General features: G+C 44.0%; 1 protein-coding gene across 2 annotated transcripts in view; it reads right to left on the reverse strand.

Annotated features, from left to right (window-relative positions):
- Window positions 1–467: 467 nt before the first annotated feature.
- The window catches only part of prkcz (protein kinase C, zeta), a 608,260-nt gene continuing 583,347 nt past the window's right edge, over window positions 468–25,380 (reverse strand). For both annotated transcript variants that reach the window (XM_070860461.1, XM_070860462.1), the window contains one exon: window positions 468–1,609. In XM_070860461.1, coding sequence (XP_070716562.1) covers window positions 1,522–1,609 — 88 coding nt within the window. In that variant the 3' untranslated portion in view covers window positions 468–1,521. The remainder of the gene's footprint in view (window positions 1,610–25,380) is intronic.

Below are 25,380 nucleotides of genomic sequence, written 5' to 3' on the forward strand. Positions count from 1 at the left end.
TTCCTACATCCCTGTAGTTTGTTATCCTGGATTCTGGTTATAATTAATCTTTAATAGAGTATGTATCTGACCCGGTCAAAGAACTTATTTAGGCACTTCACTGTCTTAAAACGAATCTTTGGAATCCACATATGGAGTACCCTAATTTCTGGATTAGAGGTGTATCTCAAAAAAGAAAGCTGTATATAAATGTGGTTTGTGTAGATTTTGATGGAAAACTTAAAAATAAACTGACGCTGGAATAAATCCAATTTGTCATTTTATGGCTTCTGGACAAGATGCTGGCTACAAAAATGAAACCTCTTTCCTTTGCTGGTTTGTTAGGTATAAATCTAGAAATTAGGGGTTCAGATTAACCTTCCAAGTGCCCGTCAAGTGGCATTAGTTGCGACATTGATTTAAGTGTTAAAAGATGGTCTACACTACTTAAAGCTTTTAAAATGCAGTATAAAGCAGAGTAACCATTTCTAACACACACAATCCCCTTTTGTCAAGTTTAATATACTTTTTTTGGGAGCAGGATGAATGCTACTACATTCTGCATTTCTTTGCAAGCCACAAATCCCATTCTCCCAATCACAGAACTAAACAAAGAATAGTTCCAACAAGTGACGTTTGGCTAAGTCTAACAAATAACTAAAAACATACTGGAGTATAGTTTTAGTTGCAATCTACAGTGCAGTTTAAAAAAAGAAAATTGGATGAATAATCATGAACAGTTAACTCACATCTAGCTGTATCACACTATATTCAATAAGATAAAAACACTGATTTTTTTTTTCTTCATTAAAGTCCAGCTGTTCCATGGCATTATATAATATAGCAGCAATCAACGAGAAGCTATGATTCGTTGGCTAATAAAGTATTTCTGGATTAGATCTCTGTACTGCACAACATTACAGATTAATCCAAGTGTACATTATTGACCAATAAAGCACAGTATTCTTGTTTATTATTGCTTATGTATAGGTTAGAGCCAGTGGTTTGTAAATCACATTAGCCAGTTGTCGAAAGGCAATCACAGGTTAAGGTGTAGTTACCCATACTACTGTTCTTAAATAATAATAGTACAGTACATTCTTTCTCTCGAGGTCAAACCTCTGAATATTTACTTATAAAGAGAGAGAAAAGTGCAGCGTCTCCAAGTTCCTTCATAGAAGCCATCATATAATTCTTTGTTTCGAGGGAATGAAAGGAGTATTCTTTCATGGAAGCAGGCACGGATCAGGCAGTCTTCCCTTCACTAACAAAATGCCAGTTGAATCAATGTCCAGTAAATAAGGAAAAACTGTGGCTGTTTGTGGAACACTACCACTGAAATAACCTTCATTTATGTTGCTCAGCAGCAGTCGCCATGGTTTGCAGTACTCTTGGAAAACTTGCACCAGATCCACAACCTTGCATGCAGGTAGGTTAGGAAAAAGTCACCAACTCGAGAGAGTCAAAGTTGAGTCCTAAGCTCACTGAAGCCAACCTTTGACAAACGAGGCAAAATAGTCCCACCTTTCAAATGTCGCTTGCTCATACGGATTCCTCTGATGACATCAGCAAAGGGTTAATGTATTCAAATCCCTCAAATTCCGATTGGTCAATTCTTTTTATTACATCTCTGTAAGGGGTGGGAAAAAAAAGAGGACACTGAAGCAATTTTTAAACACAATGGCGGGTTCAGTATGATCTCTGGACAAACTTAGGTTGAGGTTCAGCACTCTTCATGCAGCCCAGAAACCGTTACTTTCAGAGAAAGAAGTTCACTTCCTGGGTAATTCACAGTACAGACCACCATTCAAACTAGTCTGTTACCTTACATGCAATTACATACCAGGATTATCTTTTTCTTTTGTATATACGACTTGATGTTTGCTTAATATTGGACAAAAAACATTCTGCTCCTCCTCCCCACCCCATTTTATCTCCTGAAGACTCCAGATTTTACTCAAAATTTGGAGTCATCCTCTGGTAACTCATTTAAGTTCCCATTCTTCATGAGTCAGCTGAGACAATCAGTCTTGACAGCTGAGCCCAATTCTTCCTATGTGCGCTTTTTAAAAGCAGACACTATAGTGATCAGAGATAGGTAATTTTTTCTCCCATAAAAAGAAAAAAAACTTCCATTTATATAGTGCCTTTCACCACTGGACTTCCGAAAGTGCTTTACAGCTAATTAAGTACTTTTTGAAGTGCAGTCACTCTTGTAATGTAGAAAATGTGGCAGTCAATTTGTGCACAGCAAGCTCCCACAAACAGCAATGTGATAATGACCAGATAATCTGATTTTTGATGTTGATTAAGGGATAAATATTGGCTAAGATACCGGGGATAACTTCCTTGCTCGAATTCAAAATAGTGCCATAGGATCTTTTACATCCACCTAAGCGGGCAGAAAGGGCCTCGGTTTAACTTCTCATCCGAAAGGTACCTCCGACATTGCATCACTCCCTCACTGCACTGGAATGTCAGCTATGATTTTTGTGCTCGAGTCTCTGGAGTGGGACTTGAACCCATAACCTTGTGACACAAAGGCGAGGATGCTGCCCACTGAGCTATGGCTGACATCCTTACCCCAGAGTACTGAGGGCAATTGTAGCACCCTGACTGACAATCAACAGTCTCAGCACAAACTGGACCGAGATTGGGATTTTCTGGTCTGTATGGATCATAAATCTATTCCAGTAAAGTCTGAATGAAAGTTTTGTTTGAGAATTCCCCCCCCCCCAAATATCACAAGATAAATATAGATAAGGTAAATCACTCCATACTAGTTCACCAATGCAGAAGCATCCTACAATCTCACAATGTAGCAGTCAATTGTGTCTTAATTGCATTTAGGGTTTTTGCTGCGACCACTCTACCCAGGAATCCATTCCAAGTATTGACCACTCTGTGGTAAGAAAAACTTCCCACATCAGTCTTCAGAGTTACTTGTTTGAACCTGTGTCCTCCTTGTCCGACTCAATTAATTCAAAGTTATATTCCAGATTTATCTTTTCCATACCATTTAATAACATATATATGTCTTTAAGATCATTTCTCAGACACTTCCTTTCCATGTTGAAGAACCCAAGTTTCTCCAGTCTTACCTAATTACGCAGACCTCGGACACTAGGGATCAGCTTGTGGTTGTACTGCTTTCAGCGCTTGAATGCTGCATTGTGTTTCGGTGACCAGAATTGGATGCAGTACTCAAGATGTAGTCTGACCAGAGCACTGTACAGTTCAATCACCACTTCCTCTGACTTATATTCTGCTGCTTCGGCCATGTAGATTAACTTCCTATTTGCTTTGTTGATTGCTGCAGTGGATTGGTTGGACATGTTGAGAATTGAGTCTACTTAAGACTCCTTGGTCTCTTTCCACTTCATCTCAGCTATTTCAACACTATGCAATTGCTTATTTTTCCATCCTCCATGCTGTGCTTTGCACTTGTCTATTAAATTTCATCTGCTATTGATCTGTCCACATACCTATTTTGTCCAATTCACTTTCCTATTTCTGAGTTGCTTCTTCCAATTTCACTGCCTCTCCCAATTTGATATCTGCTAAATTTTACAACTTGGCATTATCCCTGGGGCATCCCACTCTACTTGCACCATCTTAACATCTCTTCCAATCGGTACTTGTTACTTTCTTTTTAAAAAATCTCATAATACTCCTGTGAAGCACCTTGGGACGTTTCACTATGTTAAAGGCGCTATATAAATACAAGTTGTTGTTATTGTTCTACCCTTCAACCTGTTTATTTTCCATTTTCCGGGTTTACTCTGAATCCCCGCAGCTCTGAGTCTGACTAATAACTTTTTATGTGGGACTTTGTCAATTGTCTTTTGGAAGTCTAGGTACTGTTATGTATGTAGTCCTTGGCAACCTGTATCACACCACCACCAGAGGGCCTACCTATTGGAGTCCCAAGGGATCCCAGCATCCTTTGGGAGCACTGTATATAAGCAGGCCTCCCACGCTGTACCAACACTCTGGAATTTAATTAAAGGAGCTAAGGTCACACTTACTCATTGCATACAGTACTCAGTTTCATCCTTTATTATTAGCTTAACAATTGGCGACAAGGTAACGAACAACCACACGAAAATGCAAAGAACTATTGGTATCCTGTATAAATTCTCAGAAGGGGCGATTGAACATAAGAATTAGGAACAGGAGTAGGCCATCTAGCCCCTCAAGCCTGCTCCGCCACTCAACAAGAGCATGGCTGATCTGGCCGTGGACTCAGCTCCACTTACCCGCCCGCTCCCCATAACCCTTAATTCCCTTATTGGTTAAAAATCTATCTGTGATTTGAATATATTCAATGAGCTAGCCTCAACTGCTTCCCTGGGCAGAGAATTCCACAGATTCACAGCCCTCTGGGAGAAGAAATTCCTTCTCAACTCGGTTTTAAATTGGCTCCCCCGTATTTTGAGGCTGTGCCCCCTAGTTCTAGTCTCCCTGACCAGTGGAAACAACCTCTCTGCCTCTATCTTGTCTATCCCTTTCATTATTTTAAATGTTTCTATAAGATCACCCCTCATCCTTCTGAACTCCAACGAGTAAAGACCCAGTCTACTCAATCTATCATCATAAGGTAACCCCCTGATTGGGAGGCCTTTGTGGAGAGACTCGACCGTTACTTCGTGGCCAACGAGCTGGAAGGGGATGAGAACGCTGCCAAACGAAGGGCGATCCTCCTTACCGTATGTGGGGCAACAACCTATGGCCTCATGAAGAATCTTCTAGCTCCGGTGAAACCAACAACCAAATCCTATGAAGAATTGCATATGCTGGTCCGGGAGCACCTAAATCCAAAGGAAAGCATTTTGATGGCGAGGTATCGGCTCTACATGTGTTAACGGTCGGAGGGCTAGGAAGTGACGAGCTACGTCGCCAAACTAAGGCGCCTTGCAGGATATTGCGAATTCGATGGATTCCTTGAACAAATGCTAAGAGACTTTTTTGTGCTTGGCATTGGCCATGAGGTTATCCTTCGCAAACTATTGATTATTGAAATATCGAATCTGAGCAAAGCCATAACGATAGCCAAGGTATTTATGTACACCAACGATAACACCAAACAAATTTTGCAGCATAAAGAGGTTTCAGCTAGTACTGTGCATAAAGTAACATCGTTTTCAAGCAGGAATGCATATGGCAGAACGTACACGTCGGTTGCTGCACGACCTCAGACGACCCAGAGTCCGCCATCAATCATTAAAGCGAGGCAGTTAACACCTTGTTGGCGCTGTGGAGGTGATCATCAGGTCCATCAAACACCGTGCAAAGGCTGCAGAACAATGGGACACCTCCAGCGAATGTGCAGACGAGCTGCAAACCACCACGTTGCAGAGGAAGATCGATCCATGGTGGATCAGGCTGAACTAGAAACTTGAACCGAGGAGGCAGAAGCGTACGGGATACACACCTTCACTACGAAATGTCCACCGATCATGTTAAAAGTTGAATTGAACGGAATTACAGTATCCATGGAACTGGATACGGGTGTGAGTCAGTCTATAATGAGCAAAAAGGCTTTCAACAGGCTATGGAGCAACAAAGCACGCAGGCCCAAGCTTAGCCCCATTAACACCAAGCTAAGAACTTACACCAAAGAGCTGATCTCTGTAATTGGCAGCGCAGAAGTAAAAGTCTCCGATGATGGAGCAGTGCACGAACTCCCACTATGGATCGTGCCAGGGGATGGCCCCACACTGTTCGGCAGAAGCTGGCTAGGAAAAATCCGCTGGAACTGGGATGACATCAGAGCGCTTTCGTCCGTCGATGATGCCTCATGTGCCCAAGTTCTGAGCAGATTCCTATCGTGATATTCTGTGGCCTGGGCGCGTTCCTGATAGCCTCTGTCTTGGCGTCTGTGGGCCGAATGCCGTCCGCCGCGATCTTTCTCCCCAAAAACTCCACTTCTGTTGCCATGAAGACGCATTTCGGCCTCTTCAGCTGCAGCCCTACGCGATCCAGTCGCTGGAGGACCTCCTCCAGGTTTTGTAGGTGCTCGATGGTGTCCCGACCTGTGACCAATATGTTGTCCTGAAAAACCACCGTGTGTGGTACCGACTTGAGTAGGCACTCCATGTTTCTCTGGAAGATCGCTGCAGCCGACCGAATTCCAAACGGACATCTGTTGTAGATGAACAGTGCCTTGTGCGTGTTGATGCAGGTGAGGCCCTTCGAAGACTCCTCCAGCTCCTGCGTCATGTAGGCCGAAGTCAGGTCGAGCTTGGTGAACGTCTTGCTTCCTGCCAGCGTCGTAAATAGGTCGTCTGCCTTAGGTAGCGGGTATTGGTCCTGTAGTGAGAAACGATTAATACTTACTTTATAATCGCCGCAAATCCTGACCGTGCCATTACTTTTGAGTACTGGAAAAATCGGGCTGGCCCACTCGCTGAATTCCACTGGGGAGATGATGCCCTCGCGTTGCAGCCTGTCCAGCTCGATTTCCACTCTCTCCCTCATCATGTGAGGTACCGCTCGCACCTTGTGGTGAATGGGTCGTGCCTCTGGGACCAAGTGTATCCTCACCTTCGCCCCAGAAAAGTTTCCAATGCCTGGCTCAAAAAGGGAAGGAAATTTGTTAAGAACCTGGGTACATGAGGCCTCATCGACATGTGATAGCGCTCGGATGTTATCCCAGTTCCAGCGGATTTTGCCCAGCCAGCTCCTTCCAAGCAGTGTGGGGCCATCGCCCAGGACAATCCAGAGTGGCAGTTCGTGCATCGTGCCCTCGTAGGTGACCTTAACCATGGCGCTGCCCAGGACAGTGATAAGCTCTTTGGTGTACGTTCTCAGTTTCGTGTGGATGGGGCTCAGGGCTGGTCTGAGTGCCTTGTTGCACCACAGTCTCTTAAACATCTTTTTACTCATGATGGATTGGCTAGCGCCAGTGCCCAGTTCCATGGCTACGGATAAGCCATTCAATTTTACATTTAGCATTATAGGTGGACATTTCGTCGAAAATGTGTGCACCCCGTGTACTTCAGCATCTGCCTCCTCTCTGAGGCTCGAAATTGCTTTGATCCACCATGGACCGATCTTCCTCTGCCACGTGGTGGTTAGCAGGTTTTGCAGAGCTTGCAGCTTGCCTGCAAGCTCGTTGGAGGTGCCCCATTGTTCCACAGTTCTTGAAAACATACCCTTTGAAGCGGCATGAATAGGCTAAATGGAAGCCTCCACAATGCCAACAAGGTGTGAATTGCCTTGCATTCATCCTTTGTTGCGGACTCTGAGTCACCTGAGGCCTGCTGGCAGTTGCAGACTCATGGTTTCTGCCCTGTACATTTCTGCTCGCAAACACATTTCCAGTTAATTTATGAACATTGCTAGCACTTGTGTGCCTAGAGATTTGTTTGATGTTAGCACTGGTGGACATAAACGCCTGTGCTATCGCAATGGCCTTACTGAGGGTCGGTGTCTCTACAGTCAAAAGTTTTCGTAGGATGGTCTCGTGGCCAATGCCCAGTACAAAAAAGTCTCAGCATTTGCTCCAGGTAGCCATCAAACTCACAATGTCCAAGTCGCCTTAGCTCGGCGACATAGCTCGCCACTTCCTGACCTTCAGATCGCTGGCACATGTAGAACTGATACCTCGCCATCAGCACACTCTCCCTCGGGTTAAGATGCTCCTGAACCAGTGTACACAGTTCCTCATACGACTTATCTGTGGGTTTCACCGGAGCCAGAAGATTCTTCATGAGGCTGTACGTCGGTGCCTGGCAGACCGTGAGGAGGACCGCACTCCTTTTTGCAGTGCTTCCTTCTCCGTCCAGCTCGTTGGCTACAAAATACTGGTCTAGCCATTCAAGATAGGCTTCCCAGTCTTCACCCTCCGAGAACTTCTCCAGGATGCCCACAGTTTGCTGCATCTTTGCGTTGGATTCGTATACTCCTCGTCGCCAGTTACTGTGTTCCAAACACAGATGAGACTGCACACAAGGAGGTTAAAGTAACAGTGACCTCAGTCTTTATTAAGGCACTCCAGAGTGAGGAACAGGCCTTAGGGGCTGGCTTAGATACAGTGCTCCCAAGGGATGCTGGGATCCCTTGGGACTTCAGGGGATGCACTCCCTGGTGGCGGAATATGGGAGCGCATGCTTTACAGATACACAACACCAGCTGTTGGAGTCCCAAGAGATCCCAGCATCCCTTGAGAGCTCTGTATATAGGCAGATCTCCCATGCCGGAGTTTAATTAAAGGAGCTAAGATCACACTTACTCATTGCATACAGTACTCAGTTTCATCCTTTATTATGAGCGTAACAGATACACTAAGTCAAAGTTTTCCACGGTTTGCTTTGGATGTTACTTCCTCCGAATCCATGTTGACTACTGTTTACTAAGCTATTATACAAAGCGTCTAAGTTCCCGGGCAACTATGGCGGTGCGGCATTACGGTCTGTCTCTGTTGGAGTTGTCCACAAGGGTCCTGATGTTCCAGGTCCAGAACTTCATATTGAAGGGTGGAAGATGTCTGTGCGTGAGTTCTTTTAACGTGGGGTGGCCATTGCACACCGGCTACCACACGGGCTTAGCTGAGCAAGGTCTTGGTCCAGTGGCAAGGGGATCCAAGACAACTGGACACCAGGCACTGCTGTATGAGCATAATTGCCCACGGCGAGATGCGGGCCGTAAACTCGGCACTGAGCAGCGCCCTTCGGTGAGATGGTAAGATATCCGAGGTCTGGCTGAGGGTCTCCATTGCACCAGCACAGCTCTCGGCCGCCTGAGGACGAGAGTGTTTGAAGATCAGACCTTCAAATCTGGCACCAAGCTCATGGGCCACAGGGCTGTAATGATACCCACCCTCCTGATGGCTCAGAGACATGGACCATATTCAGTAGACACCTCAAATCGCTGGAGAAATACCACCAACGATGTCTTCGCAAGATCTTGCAAATCCCCTGGGAAGACAGACGCACCAATGTTAGCGTCCTCGATCAGGTCAACATCCCCAGCATCGAAGCACCAGCTCCGTTGGGCGGGCCACATTGTTCGCATGTCTGACACAAGACCCCCAATGCAACTCTGAACTCTTACACGGCAAGCGGATCCCAGGTGGGTAGAGGAAACGTTTCAAGGACACCCTCAAAGCCTCCTTGATAAAATGCAACATCCCCACCGACACCTGGGAGTCCCTGTCCAAAGATCGCCCTAAATGGAGGAAGAACTTCCGGGAGGGCACTGAGCACCTCAAGTCTCCTCGCCGAGAGCATGCAGAAAGCAAGCGCAGGCAGCGGAAGGAGCGTGCGGCAAACCAGTCCCACCCACCCTTTCCTTCGACGCCTGTCTGTCCCACCTGTGACAGAGACTGTATTTCCCGTATTGGATTGATCAGTCACCTAAGAACTCAATTTTAGAGTGGAAGTAAGTCTTCCTCGATTTCAAGGGACTGCCTCTGAGTATTATATAAATACCTCAAATTTACTCCTGATAATCAAGTACATTCATTTAGATGGAATGGAGGCAAGATTAAGTAGTCTATAGTTAGCTGTGCCTTGTTTATCCCCATTTTGAATCTGGGCATCACACTGGCTTGTTTCCAACCTACTGGTAATGCCTCCTCCCCCTATCCCGCAAGTGTCCTGTGACTCCCTCATAATAGAAACATAGAAAATAGGTGCAGGAGTAGACCATTCGGCCCTTCTAGCCTGCACCGCCATTCAATGAGTTCATGGCTGAACATTCAACTTCAGTACCCCATTCCTGCTTTCTCGCCATACCCCTTGATCCCCCTAGTAGTAAGGACCTCATCTAACTCCTTTTTGAATATATTTAGTGAATTGGCCTCAACAACTTTCTGTGGTAGAGAATTCCACAGGTTCACCACTCTCTGGGTGAAGAAGTTCCTCCGTATATCGGTCCTAAATGGCTTACCCCTTATCCTTAGACTGTGACCTCTGGTTCTGGACTTCCCCAACATTGGGAACATTCTTCCTGCATCTAACCTGTCTAACCCCGTCAGAATTTTAAATGTTTCTATGAGGTCCCCTCTCATTCTTCTGAACTCCAGTGAATACAAGCCCAGTTGATCCAGTCTTTCTTGATAGGTCAGTCCCGCCATCCCGGGAATCAGTCTGGTGAACCTTCGCTGCACTCCCTCAATAGCAAGAATGTCCTTCCTCAGATTAGGATACCAAAACTGTACACAATACTCCAGGTGTGGCCTCACCAATGCCCTGTACAACTGTAGCAACACCTCCCTGCCCCTGTACTCAAATCCCCTTGCTATGAAGGCCAACATGCCATTTGCTTTCTTAACCGCCTGCTGCACCTGCATGCCAACCTTCAATGACTGATGTACCACGACACCCAGGTCTCTTTGCACCTCCCCTTTTCCTAATCTGTCACCATTCAGATAATAGTCTGTCTCTCTGTTTTTACCACCAAAGTAGATAACCTCACATTTATCCACATTATACTTCATCTGCCATGCATTTGCCCACTCACCTAACCTATCCAAGTCGCTCTGCAGCCTCATAGCATCCTCCTCGCAGCTCACACTGCCACCCAACTTAGTGTCATCCGCAAATTTGGAGATACTACATTTAATCCCCTCGTCTAAATCATTAATGTACAGTGTAAACAGCTGGGGCCCCAGCACAGAACCTTGCGGTACCCCACTAGTCACTGCCTGCCATTCTGAAAAGTACCCATTTACTCCTACTCTTTGCTTCCTGTCTAACAACCAGTTCTCAATCCATGTCAGCACACTACCCCCAATCCCATGTGCTCTAACTTTGCACATCAATCTCTTGTGTGGGACCTTGTCGAACGCCTTCTGAAAGTCCGAATATACCACATCAACTGGTTCTCCCTTGTCCACTCTACTGCAAACATCCTCAAAAAATTCCAGAAGATTTGTCAAGCATGATTTCCCTTTCACAAATCCATGCTGACTTGGACCTATCATGTCACCTCTTTCCAAATGCACTGCTATGACATCCTTAGTAATTGATTCCATCATTTTACCCACTACCGATGTCAGGCTGACCGGTCTATAATTCCCTGTTTTCTCTCTCCCTCCTTTTTTAAAAAGTGGGGTTACATTGGCTACCCTCCACTCTATAGGAACTGATCCAGAGTCAATGGTCATCATTGCCTCACAAATCTCCCTGGTCTCCCTCAGCGTTCTGGAATAAATACCTCTGGAATCTATCCCTGTCTAGAGTCTTTTAAGCCATCTTATTTATATTGAAGTCATTAATCTAACTTTGGTTACCTGTTTGGGGAAGGGAACAATACTTATGTCTTCCCTTGTGAGTTCTTGGAGGAAGTAAAATATTGTCCTGGAATTTGCAGTCGGGATGACGATGAACTGGCAGCGTTCGCCATCATTCCGCCTTTGAAACTGACCGCAACTTAGGGATTTGGTGCATGCGGTGGAAATCCTGAAGTTGCGGTCTGTTATTGTCAGAAACAGGTTGCGCTATGCTCCAAATTCCTCCCTCCCCAAAGCCGGCAATCTGTAATCAGACAAATCAGGGAAACTGACATAAACGTTGGCTCTTCTGCAGTAACTATGCTGTTAAATTTCGCACTCAAAGTTAGACACAAAGGGATTAGGTGTAACTGGGGTTTTAACAGAGTATTGACTGCTAAACAAATTTTAAGGGTCTGGAAAACGAATTTTAATATTGTGCAATCTGAAATTTGTCCATTTTAATAAAAATTTTAAGTTTTTAAGAAACTTTTCAAAAAAGTGTTTTAATTTTTTTTAAAGTTTGTCCATCTTTACTTCAGATTTGCCTTTTCCCCATATTTTGCTCTCTTAATATTTTAAAAACTAAGAATTTTAAGACCTTACTTCCTTGTTCGCTGTCTGTGAGAATTCTGCCTTTTGATTGGCTGCTTAGACAGGCTGTTGATGTCACAGCAGTTCACACAAAGAAATCCTCATTAACTTCCGTTGATTTGAATTGAAAGTCAGAAAACCCGAAGTTCTCAACACAGATCGCAAAATCCTTGTGCGAAACGTACTTCGGGGCCAGCAATGAATGTCTTCACTTCGCTGCTGTCCGCAAATTCTGGGCCACTATTACCTATCTGGTGCCTATACTCAGTTTTGAATCCTTTTACATCTTTTCAGGAAGAAATAGGATTCCAATTCAGAACTTAGCTAAGAATTTGATGTGCTACTATAATTCTCATGTCATACTGAGATTTGAACGTACATCTATCTAAGGTCCCTTTCAGTTTTGGAGGAAAATTCCAAAAGGTAAAACAAAAATAAAACTGTTGGCTCCAAGAATACTAGACACAAAAGAGGTGAAATTATGATTGGTGCTGTTCTTGTTTGAGCGTATAATATATTTGTACTGAATTCCTCTCTGTGCTATTTTAACTCGGGCATTAACAAACCGGTTAGTGCTTGCAGAGAGTGCAGAAGGCGATGTGGAGCACATTAAACATTTGTACAAGAACAGTGCTGTCTGTAATTTGTACTCTAACATGTTTTGATTGTTCTGTACATTTCTCTTGGTCTGTTGAGTATCAAAGATGTGCAGAGTTTATTTTTAGGTGAGTGCATTGCAGAAAAGCCACAAAGTACATTTACTTCACAGCTAACGCAAATGTCATTGAGACCTGGAACATCTAATGCCGCTTTCTTTGTTGCAATTCTATTATGATTTGTTTGTAAAGCCACCTTTGAGATACTCACGCAAGAGAGTGCATCCTCTTGTTGGAGGAGCTATGTAGGTTCAGTAGAAATCATATACAATGCTTCAAGGTTCATTTAATCTTTTTCAACTCGAGCACTTTCTAAACTAAAAACATTTAAAATGTGACTGTCATGAAGAAATTGCACAGCTTCTACTGAAGAATATATGTACTTTTTATTCAGAAGCCTAGGTGAAGGTTCAAGGCACACCAATACTGAAAGACTAGATAAATTAAGTAGTGTTTTAGTTTAAAAAATGTTGAATGTAGGAAACTGAGGGACGTAAGAAGTGATTATAGATTGCAGACCTGGGAAAGAATGAGTTAGAATAGATGTTGCAGAGAGTTTGATTTCAACACAGTGAAGATGAAGGACATGTTATAGGATAATAATGAGAAGTGAGTCACCCATAAAATACCAGTTTATTTTCAACTATTTTCTAATTTCTCATCATTGCATGCAGTGTTCCCGTTAAGGTGCAAGGCTGTGCAGTAACCTGAAAGGTCCCGCACAGGCTGCTCATCGGCTTTTACATTGTAAATACCGCGCATAAATTTAAAAGGACCGCGCATTAAAAGAAACAGGTCGCACAGAAGAAAACACAGCTTACAGCGAACATTGATTACATGGTGTTTCATAGAAAAGAAATAGATACTATGATGCTGTGAATATAGACAAAAAATGTTGTGGTACCTGGAGATATTTGGTATCATACAACTTCAACCAGAGTTGCAGACTGGATAAGTCACATTTACCGTGGGAAAATATATTTAAGCAGCACAAGCTGCATTGGGAGGATAGCAAGGAATTGGTTTTCACACGCCTGAAATCTCAGATGCTTCTGGCAGTTTTAAAGATAGTGTCTTATTCCATGTACAAATGGTGTACGGCTCCTCTCCACATGATAATTATTTCAGTTTTTATAGGGTGACTAAGTACACACATCACTGGCTGGTTCATCAGATTAAAGAACTGAGTGCTGAAGTTCTGTATATATGTCGAGGAAAGGAGGAGAGGACGAACAGAGCATATATAAATATTATGATCGAAGCTTACATTTGTTGCACTTTGGGGTGAAAACAGAGTTGTGCAATCTTTCCTGCACCTGCTATTATATCAATTATTTAAGGTGTACCTTCCCTATTCTTCCTCTCCTCTCGAGCATATCACAGAACCACGTTTACATTGGCACTCATTTAGTTTGGATTCGGGACAGTGACATTAAATCCAGTTCCCTTATCCCAAAGGCAAAATTGTATATCTGCAAAAAACTGGGCCTATGATTCTACTGATGGGACATGGGAGCTGGATTTAGTGTACACTCAGGGAGCAGGTTCATGGGCATGGATCTCCTTGAATCCAAACTAAATGAGAGTCACTGTAAAAGCGGCTTAAAATGACTATTCCTTAGGGTGGTTCTCCATGTGTCAGAATATATTTCACTCATGGAAATACAGAAATTAGCATGCACCATATTGACAGTTTTTGAGATTACCAAACGAGGGTTATATTTTGATAAGGGTTTATTCCAAACTTGGCTAACCCTATGGTGACCATTAAGGCAGAACTGTCAGAGAGCTACAGTAATATTTTTTGCATTAGTGGAGGAGATGAACAGATGTCTACACTATGTTTTTTTATTTCCATAAGTGATGTGAACCATGTAACTTGTTCCTTGTGAGTTGGGATTGGACTTAGGAGGTGGAAACAAAAACTTACCATGAGGACATCCCTTCAGTAACTCTGTGCTATAAAACATTTAACTTGGAACTGAGCTCCGTTGGTCCTCACTGAGCAGTTACTACTTTTCTGTCTTATTGTCTCGTTGCACAAATAGTAAAAACAGGTACATTTATTGGTAAATGCAGTTATGTGGTACTAGAAGAGCGAAAGCAAACTGGGAATTTCACAGTAAACATCGCTCAATTAGGTCGCTGATCAGTTGTGATGATACTGAAGTCGAAATTACAGCTGTTTCTATAGTGCCCAGAACACATGAAAGTTATAAAAATTAAACTATTTTGAAAGTCACTTTCTCCCAATATTTTTCTTCTCCCCTCCTTTGCTGTTTGCTCTTACAGCTGTATAGTTCCCCAAGCATTCTCTGGTACCTCTCCCAAGTGGCCTTGACAGTGAGAGCCAGCCACCCTGGGGAGTGAGATGAAAGTCACAGCCAAGCCAGTCCTTTCCCCTTGTAACATTCGCACCTCAGCTGGCTGGTTGCATTGCAATCAGAAGTAGTAACCAAGACAATTTTCCTCTTCCTAGTCCGGGGCACAGGCTAAATCACAGCACTGCAACTGGTGCCCCAGATCACCCAGCTCTGCACAGGGCAGGGATGGTACCTTGGACCTTCCAGGTGTATGTGGTTCAACTATTCCCTTAACTCCCTGAGCCATTGTGGGAGGGAGCCAGCATTAGTCACTGCCTCCCTCTTTTGTTCCTGCAATTTATTCTGTCTTCTGAAGGCACTGACTCCTGCAGTGACAAGGCTCCATTGGTGCTGAGCACCCACTGTTATATCAGCCAAATCACCATTCTTTGTGTTTCAGCAGGCGATTCAACTGTTGAGATATAAGAACCCACTCTGTGATTCTGTTATCACTTCACATCGCACATGCACTTTCCTGCAGAGATCACTTGTGACATTCAGGAATGTGTACTTTGGATGATTTGTCTCCTCCCTAACCCAGGGTACTGAAACAAACTGTGAAAATTCTACTGCAACCTCAACTTACTGAATTAATCACTGATAGGAGATCAAAACTGGGATTTTACTGCTCTAAAGGATCAGTACCACACAGTATGGACGAGGTACTTGCCATAAAATCATGGTGTGAGCTCTTATAAAAAATAAAACATGCCAGAAAAGTCTGAGGGGGAAAAAAAGTCTGCTAAGGCTCCTGTTCCTGGTTATTATCCAGAAACTCTTGCTTAAAGTATGTCTGTCAGGATGTTGGGTGAGGATAGGATCAGGCTTGACTGTGATGCCCTCCATATTCAAATAGGCTGCTAACTCCCTTGGGCAGAGGATTGATGGGCACTGGTGCCTGTAGAACCGCTGCCTTCATGGGAGAAAACGAATGAGAAAAAAATCTGCATAATGGTCCAGCACATGGTTTTAGTTTCCAAATCTGTGTTGCACTGGAGTGGGAGGATACGGCCTTGCACCCACAATTTTCCCAGATGCACAGTTTCCCATCTTAGTTATGCCACAAGGGAGAGGCAGTGAGTGAACATTTCCCTGCAGGGAGGATCAGCAAGAATTCACCCTGAAACATAACAGCAAAATACTGCGGATGCTGGAATCCGAAACAAAAATAGAAAATGCTGGAAACACTCAGCAGGCCAGGCAGCATCCGTGGAGAGAGAAACCGTTAACGTTTCAGGTCTGAGATCCTTCTTCAGAACTGGAAAAGTTAGAGATGTAACAGATTTTAAGCAGGTGCAGAGGCAAGGAAAGGGGGGAAGGGCAAAAAAGAACAAAAGGGATGGTCTGTGATGGGGTAGAAGGCAGGAGTGATTAAATGTTGCAAATGGGGATGGCAGAATCATAAACAGCTGCCGCCTGAAAAAATAGGGACAGAAGTTATGGTCTGAAATTGTTGAAGTCAATGTTGAATCCAGAAGAATTTACCCTGAGCTGCATTGTACACTTTCTAGTGATTGGATGGAAAGCACGATAGGCACAGCTCTGGGTCAGTCTGCTTTCCCACACTCTTAGCCAGGGATAGTTCAAAAAGGAGTTGGATGTAGTCCTTACTACTAGGGGGATCAAGGGGTATGGCGAGAAAGCAAGAATGGGGTACTGAAGTTGCATGTTCAGCCATGAACTCATTGAATGGCGGTGCAGGCTAGAAGGGCCGAATGGCCTACTCCTGCACCTATTTTCTATGTTTCTATAGTTGCATGGCGTGGGGAGACTTCAAGAGCAGTGGAAGCAGTAAAAATAGTTTGAAAATAGTTGGGGATGGAGGAAGGCAAGTGCAATTAAAGTTTTAAATTACAGATCTCTCCAAGTTCAAACTATTAACTCAAACTGTTAACCTTTTGATTAATCAGTTCTGGTCCTGAAGAGGTTCTAGGAACTGCACCAAATTCTGCTTGAAGTTATCTTTTGTTCTTAATTACTAATTTCTCTCTTCTTCCTACCCCTTTTGTTGTTACTATTAATTAATTAGAACCTTCACACACATAGCCACCCCCTTGTTCTCATCAGCATACTATGGGCTAGAAATTTTGCAACTTTGCGGCGGGTTTTTCGGCGGTTTCACCGTTTTGGGCGGAAAACAGTGCAGCGGGAAATTCCCTGAAGTCTTGCGCCGGCTGTTTTGAAATACTGCTGGGGAGTGGACCGCCAGCGTGCAAGACTGGAAAAGACGCTTTTGTCCGATATTTGGCTCAGCGGTGACCTATAGGTAGGACCAAAAAAAACGCAGAGGAAAAACCTGTTGATGCAGCCCTTGGAATGGCGGTAGGTATGAAACCCTGCAAAAAAGGTAAGTTAAAGTTTTATTTTTTAATTTTTTTGCAGCAATTCGCTAGAAAAAGGTCTTGTGAATGTTTGTGATTTTTAAATTTTTGTTTCTTGGAATTTTTTTTGTGTTTTCCCCCCTCCCTAGGCCCAACTCGCAGTGGTATCGGCCTCGGAGAAAAGTTGCAGAAAATTTGCAATTTGCGCCACGAATCCTCGTGCGACGCCGATTTTTCCGGCTGGGCACATTTTTTTCCCGAATGTTCGGCCTTGAAATCATAGTGGAGTCAGAGGTTTTTTTTGCGGAAAAAAAAGTTATGACCTAAAACCGAATTTCTAGCCCAAGGTCTTTATAATATACCAGGCTCTGGTCAATTCTTCATTTTCATTTTCCTAAATATCCCCTTGCCTGTCCCAAATCCCTCCACTGCCACTGGGAAAAAAAAACTACCTCCAAATCTCTCTCTTAACTCTAACCTTCCTCCTCCTCTAATCTGCAATCTGTGGTAACATCAATACCTTTGTCAATAATCTCCAACTGTCTCGCCTCCAAATTGGATGTCGTCAACTCTTTCATGAAATGATTTCAATCTCACTACTCCCGAGTACAACAGACACCACGACAACCTCAGGTTCACAGGCTGTGAACTTGAATGCAATTGGTGATCAAACAGTCTGGCTCCCCACTGTTAGATTTGGCTGGACCACCTCACTCCCGCTCCCCAGCTAAGAGTTTACTAATCCTAGATCGTCTCAGAGAGCAGAAACAACTCCAAATTTCTCTTCACCACGAACCATCTCCTGAGATCTCCCTCTAAACTTTCCACCACTACTGTGTACTCAAAACATGAGAACTTCTGTGTGTCCAAAATTGGGGCTTTCTGCAATAGCTAATACTGCCTTTTCTGACTGCAACTCACCTTTGAATGGTGGTGCAGGCTCGAAAGGCCGAATGGCCTACTCCTGAATCTATTTTCTATGTTTCTATATTTCCTGTCAATATCCAGCTCTTTTTCCTGCTTCCCACCCAACTGAAGTCTCCTTCACCCAATTAAGCCCTCACCCATCCTGTTCTTCCCATTTCCCTCTCAGAAACCTCAGCTTGTCCATGATACTTACCTCGTGCTCTGCCTTGATCCCCTTCTGTTCCAGCACTGTACCACCCGACTTCACTGCCTCAACCCCATGCTCAGCAACCTCATTACCCTATCTCTATCATTCAGCATTGTCCCCAACTCCTTCAGGACTGCAGTTTTCACCCACCTCTTCAAGAAACCCAAGCTCAACCCCTCCATTCTCTTCAATTACCACCCTGTCTCCAACCTTCCTTTTGTCCCTTCAGAGTCCTGGTATTTCAATCTTTCTACTCCCATCGCTTGACTCAAAGCTGAGCTTTCTCCCCTATATCCAATCCATTACGAAGACAGCTTTCTTTCACCTCGACGTTGCCTGGCTCTGCCCCCATCTAGGGCAGGCAGATCAACAATACCAACTTGCACTTATATTGCACCTTTAACTTAGAAAATATCCCAAGGCATAATGAAAATAAATCAAAATAATGCGACAACAAAAAGCCCATAGCATTTTGGGTTTAAAAATATGAGGTTAGATTACAAAAACAAGGAGGTAATGATAGATCTGTACAAGGCAATGATTAATCCAATTAAAATACTGTGTGCAATTTTGTGGGCTCCATTATATAAAAACATGTACAACAAAGGCTCAGCAAGATGATGCCAGGGAGGAGACACTGAGACTCTTTCCAATTGCGCAGAGAAGGATAAGATTTAATAAAGGTTTTTAAAATTATGAAAGGTTCTGATGGAGTGAATGGGGAACTACTATTTCCTGTGTTTGGAGAGTCACTGATGAGGAATCATCAATTTAAAATAGTCACTAAGAGAGAGGGGCAAGAGGTTAGGAGACATTTCTTTCGCAGAATGTTGTGCCACAGGCCAAGATCATTCATTTTTATGGGAAGAGTAGATATACATTTGCAGCATAGGAAGATAATAGGCTTTGGAATGAGGACAGGGTAGTGGGATTAGTTTTGGACTTCTCTAGCACAGAGCTGACACAGATGTAATGACCTGAATGGCATCCATCTATATGCTAATTTGTGATTCTATCCTCCACTGTCGCTAAAACTCATCTATTTCATCACCTGAAGAAATAACTTATGTAACGTCCTCCTAGCTCATCTTCATATCTTGCCCCTCACAAGTTACAACCCATTCATGCACTACAGCCCATGTTCTTACTGGCACAAAGTTCCAAACTCTCATTACCCCAACCTCTCTGAGCTCCAGCAAACTGACTCGAAAACTCTTGCTCTCAGTTTCAAATACCTCTCTAGTCTCATCACCACTACCTTGGGGATCTTCTTTAATCTTGCATGTCCATACATACTCTGCTAACATAGGTTACTTGTTATCCCCTGCTACCTCTACTCCATCACTGATGGCGGTTTGTTCAGCCACCACACTCCTATCCTCTGGAACTTTTTGCCTAGTTCCTTACAACTTGCCACCTTCTTCCTTGCTTTTAAATACCTTCTAAAAACTCTCATCTTTGACCTTGCATTCAGACTCCCATTCTAAATTGCGGAACTGGAGCTGAGGGTGGATTCACTCTGGAGCGTGCACATTGCTGAGAATGATGTGAATAGCACATTTAGTGAGTTGGTCTTACCGCAGGTAAAGGGTCCACAGCCAGATAGGGAATGGAAGACCAACAGGAAGAGCAGTGCAAGGAAGGTAGTGCAGGGATCCCCTGCGGTCAACCCCCCTACAAAACAGATACACCGCTTTGGGTACTGTTGGGGGGGGGGGGGGAGCAGCAGCCAAGTTCATGGCGCCGTGGCAGGCCCTGCTGCACAGGAGGGCAGAAAAAAAAAAGAGTGGGAGAGCATTAGGGGATTCGATTGTAAGGGGGATAGGCGCTTCTGCGGCCGCAACAGAGACTCCAGGATGGTATGTTGCCTCCCTGGTGCAAGGGTCAAGGATGTCTTGGAGCAGGTGCAGGACATTCTGAAAATGGAGGGTGAACAGCCAGTTGTTGTGGTGCATATAGGTACCAACGATATAGGTAAAAAACGGGATGAGGTCCTACGAGACGAATTTAAGGAGCTAGGAGTTAAATTAAAAAGTAGGACCTCAAAAGTAGTAATCTCAGGATTACTGCCAGTGCCACGTGCTAGTCAGAGTAGGAATCGCAGGATAGCTCAGATGAATATGTGGCTTGAGCAGTGGTGCAGAAAGGAGGGATTCAAATTCCTGGACATTGGAACCGGTTCTGGGGGAGGTGGGACCAGTACAAACCGGACGGGTCTGCACCTGGGCAGGACCAGAACCAATGTCCGAGGGGAAGTGTTTGCTAGTGTTGTTTGGGAGGAGTTAAACTAATATGGCAGGGGGATGGGAACCTATGCAGCGAGATAGAGGGGAATAAAATGGAGACAGAAGCAAAAGATAGAAAGGAGAATAGTAAAAGTGGAGGGCAGAGAAACCCAAGGCAAAAAACAAAAACGGCCACTTTACAGCAGAATTCTAAAGGGTCAAAGTGTGTTAAAAAGACAAGCCTGAAGGCTCTGTGCCTCAATGCAAGGAGTATTCGGAATAAGGTGGACAAATTAACTGCACAGATAGCAGTTAACGGATATGATGTGATTGGCATCATGGAGACATGGCTCCAGGGTGACCAAGGCTGGGAACTCAACATCCAGGGATATTCAGCATTTAGGAAGGATAGACAGAAAGAAAAAGAAGGCGGGGTGGCGTTGCTGGTTAAAGAGGAAATTAATGCAATAGTAAGGAAGGATATTAGCTTGGATGATGTGGAATCGGTATGTGTAGAGCTACGGAATACTAAAGGGCAGAAAACGCTAGTGGGAGTTGTGTACAGGCCACCAAATAGTAGTAGTGAGGTTGGGGACAGCATCAAACAAGAAATAAGGGATGTGTGCAATAAAGGTACAGCAGTAATCATGGATGACTTTAATCTACATGTTGATTGGGCTAACCTAACTGGTAGCAATGCGGTGGAGGAGGAATTCCTGGAGTGTATTAGGGATGGTTTTCTGGACCAATATGTTGAGGAACCAACCAGAGAGCTGGTCATCCTAGACTGGGTGATGTGTAATGAGAAGGGACTAATTAGCAATCTTGTTGTGCGAGGCCCCTTGGGGACGGGTGACCATAACATGGTAGAATTCTTTATTAAAATGGAGAGTGACACATTTAATTCAGAAGCTAGGGTCCTGAACTTAAGGAAAGGTAACTTTGATGGTATGAGGCGCGAATTGGCTAAATTAGACTGGTAAATGATACTTAAAGAGTTGACGGTGGATAGGCAATGGCAAACCTTTAAAGATCGTATGGACGAACTTCAAGAATTGTACATCCCTGTCTGGAGTAAAAATAATATGGGGAAGGTGGCTCAACCGTGGCTAACAAGGGAAATTAAGGATAGTGTTAAATCGAAGGAAGAGGCATACAAATTAGCCAGAAAAAGTAGCAAGTTGGAGGACTGGGAGAAATTTAGAATAAAGCAGAGGAGGACAAAGGGTTTAATTAAGAGGGGGAAAATAGAGTACGAGAGGAAGCTTGCCGGAAACATAAAAAATAACTGCAAAAGCTACTATAGATATGTGAAGAGAAAAAGATTAGTGAAGACAAATGTTGGTCCCTTGCAGTCTGATTCGGGTGAATTTATAATGGGGAACAAAGAAATGGCAGACCAATTGAACAAGTACTTTGGTTCTGTCTTCACAAAGGAAGACACAAATAACCTTCCCGATGTACTAGGGGTCCGAAGGTCTAGTGAGAAGGAGGAACTGAAGGATATCCTTATCAGGTGGGAAATTGTGTTAGGAAAATTGACAGGATTGAAGGCCGATAAATCCCCAGGGCCTGATAGTCTGCATCCCAGAGTACTTAAGGAAGTGGCCCTAGAAATAGTGGATGCATTGGTGATCATTTTCCAACAGTTTATCGACTCTGGACCAGTTCCTATGGACTGGAGGGTTGCTAATGTAACACCACTTTTTAAAAAAGGAGGGAGAAAACAGGTAATTATAAACCAGTTAGCCTGACATCAGTAGTGGGGAAAATGTTGGAATCAATCATTAAGGATGAAATAGCAGCACATTTGGAAAGCAGTGATAGGATTGGTCCAAGTCAGCATGGATTTATGAAGGGGAAATCATGCTTGACAAATCTTCTGGAATTTTTTGAGGATGTAATTAGTAGAGTGGACAAGGGAGAATCAGTGGATGTGATGTATTTGGACTTTCAAAAGATTTTTGACAAGGTCCCACACAAGAGATTGGTGTGCAAAATCAAAGCACATGGTATTGGGGGTAATATACTGACGTGGATAGAGAACTGGTTGGCAGACAGGAGATTAACGGGTCCTTTTCAGAATGGCAGGCAGTGACTAGTGGAGTGCCGCAGGGCTCAGTGCTGGGACCCCAACTCTTTACAATATATATTAATGATTTGGATGATGGAATTGAGTGTAATATCTCCAAGTTTACAGATGACACTAAACTGGGTGGCAGTGTGAGCTGTGAGGAGGACGCTCAGAGGCTGCAGGGTGATTTGGACAGGTTAGGCAAGTGGGCAAATACATGGCAGATGCAGTATTATGTGGATAAATGTGAGGTTATCCACTTTGGGGGCAAAAACACGAAGGCAGAATATTATCTGAATGGCGGCAGATTAGGAAAAGGGGAGGTGCAGCGAGACCTGGTGTCATGATTCATCAGTCATTGAAGGTTGGCATGCAAGTACAGCAGGCGGTGAAGAAGACAAATGGTATGTTGGCCTTCATAGCAAGGGGATTTGAGTATCGGAGCAGGGAAGTCTTACTGCAGTTGTACAGGGCCTTGGTGAGGCCCCACCTGGAATATTGTGTTCAGTTTTGGTCTCCTAATCTGAGGAAGGACGTTCTTGCTATTGAGGGAGTGCAGCGGAGGTTCACCAGACTGATTCCTGGGATGGCAGGACTGACATATGAGGAGAGACTGGATCGACTGGGCCTGTATTCACTGGAGTTTAGAAAGATGAGAGGGGATCTCATAGAAACATATAAAATTCTGATGGGACTGGACAGGTTAGATGCAGGAAGAATGTTCCCGATGTTGGGGAAGTCCAGAACCGGGGGAACATAGCCTTAGGATAAGGGGTATGCCATTTAGGACTGAGATGAGGAGGAACTTCTTCACTCAGAGAGTTGTTAACCTATGGAATTCCCTACCGCAGAGAGTTGTTGATGCCAGTTCATTGGATATATTCAAGAGGGAGTTAGATGTGGCCCTTGCGGCTAAAGGGATCGAGGAATACGGAGAGAAAGCAGGAACGGGGTACTGAAGGAATGATCAGCCATGATCTTATTGAATGGTGGTGCAGGCTTGAAGGGTCGGATAGCCTAATCCTGCACCTATTTTCTATGTTTCTGAGTTTCTAAATCCTCTCTATTCTCCCACTGACCTCTTAATCAGTATCTACTGTTTATTAGGAAGAAAGAAAGATAGACTTGCATTGATATAGCACCTGTCACAACCTCAAGGCATCCCAAAGCCCATTACAGCCAATGAAGATCTTTTTTTGAAATGTAGTCACTGTTGTAGGAAACGTGGCAGCCAATTTGCACACAGCAAGGACCCACAAACAGCAATGTGATGATGACTAGATAAACTGCTTTAAAAATTTATGTTGGTTGAGGTATAAAAATTGGCCAGGAAACCAGGGAGAACTCCCTTGAAATAGTGCTGGGATCTGGGATAGAGCTGAGAGCCCGGGGACTGGGAGAAATTTAGAACTCAGCAGAGGAGGACAAAGGGTTTGATTAGGGCAGGGAAAATGGAGTACGAGAAGAAGCTTGCAGGGAACATTAAGACGGATTGCAAAAGTTTCTATAGATATGTAAAGAGAAAAAGGTTAGTAAAGACAAACGTAGATCCCCTGCAGTCAGAATCAGGGGAAGTTATAACTGGGAACAAAGAAATGGCAGACCAATTGAACAAGTACTTTGGTTCGGTATTCACTAAGGAGGACACAAACAACCTTCCGGATATAAAAGGGGTCAGAGGGTCTAGTAAGGAGGAGGAACTGAGGGAAATCTTATTAGTCGGGAAATTGTGTTGGGGAAATTGATGGGATTGAAGGCCGATAAATCCCCAGGGCCTGATGGACTGCATCCCAGAGTACTTAAGGAGGTGGCCTTGGAAATAGCGGATGCACTGAGTCATTTTCCAACATTCCATTGACTCTGGATCAGTTCCTATCAAGTGGAGGGTAGCCAATGTAACCCCACTTTTTAAAAAAGGAGGGAGAGAAAACAGGGAATTATATATCGGTCAGCCTGACCTCAGTAGTGGGTAAAATGATGGAATCAATTATTAAGGATGTCATAGCAGCGCATTTGGAAAGAGGTGACATGATAGGTCCAAGTCAGCATGGATTTGTGAAAGGGAAATCATGCTTGACAAATCTTCTGGAATTTTTTGAGGATGTTTCCAGTAGAGTGGACAAGGGAGAACCAGTTGATGTGGTATATTTGGACTTTCAGAAGGCTTTTGACAAGGTCCCACACAAGAGATTAATGTGCAAAGTTAAAGCACATGGGATTGGGGGTAGTGTGCTGACGTGGATTGAGAACTGGTTGTTAGACAGGAAGCAAAGAGTAGGAGTAAATGGGTACTTTTCAGAATGGAAGGCAGTGACTAGTGGGGTACCGCAAGGTTGTATGCTGGGGCCTCAGCTGTTTACACTGTATATTAATGATTTAGACGAGGGAATTAAATGTAGTATCTCCAAATTTGCGGATGACACTAAGTTGGGTGGCAGTGTGAGCTGCGAGGAGGATGCTATGAGGCTGCAAAGTGACTTGGATAGGTTAGGTGAGTGGGCAAATGCATGGCAGATGAAGTATAATGTGGATAAATGTGAGGTTATCTACTTTGGTGGTAAAAACAGAGAGACAGACTATTATCTGAATGGTGACAGATTAGGAAAAGGAGAGGTGCAACGAGACCTGGGTGTCATGGTACATCAGTCATTGAAGGTTGGCATGCAGGTACAGCAGGCGGTTAAGAAAGCAAATGGCATGTTGGCCTTCATAGCGAGGGGATTTGAGTACAGGGGCAGGGAGGTGTTGCTACAGTTGTACAGGGCCTTGGTGAGGCCACATCTGGAGTATTGTGTACAGTTTTGGTCTCCTAACTTGAGGAAGGACATTCTTGCTA

The sequence above is a fragment of the Pristiophorus japonicus genome, chromosome 18 (assembly GCF_044704955.1).
Source record: "Pristiophorus japonicus isolate sPriJap1 chromosome 18, sPriJap1.hap1, whole genome shotgun sequence".
Classification (NCBI taxonomy): Eukaryota; Metazoa; Chordata; class Chondrichthyes; family Pristiophoridae; genus Pristiophorus; species Pristiophorus japonicus.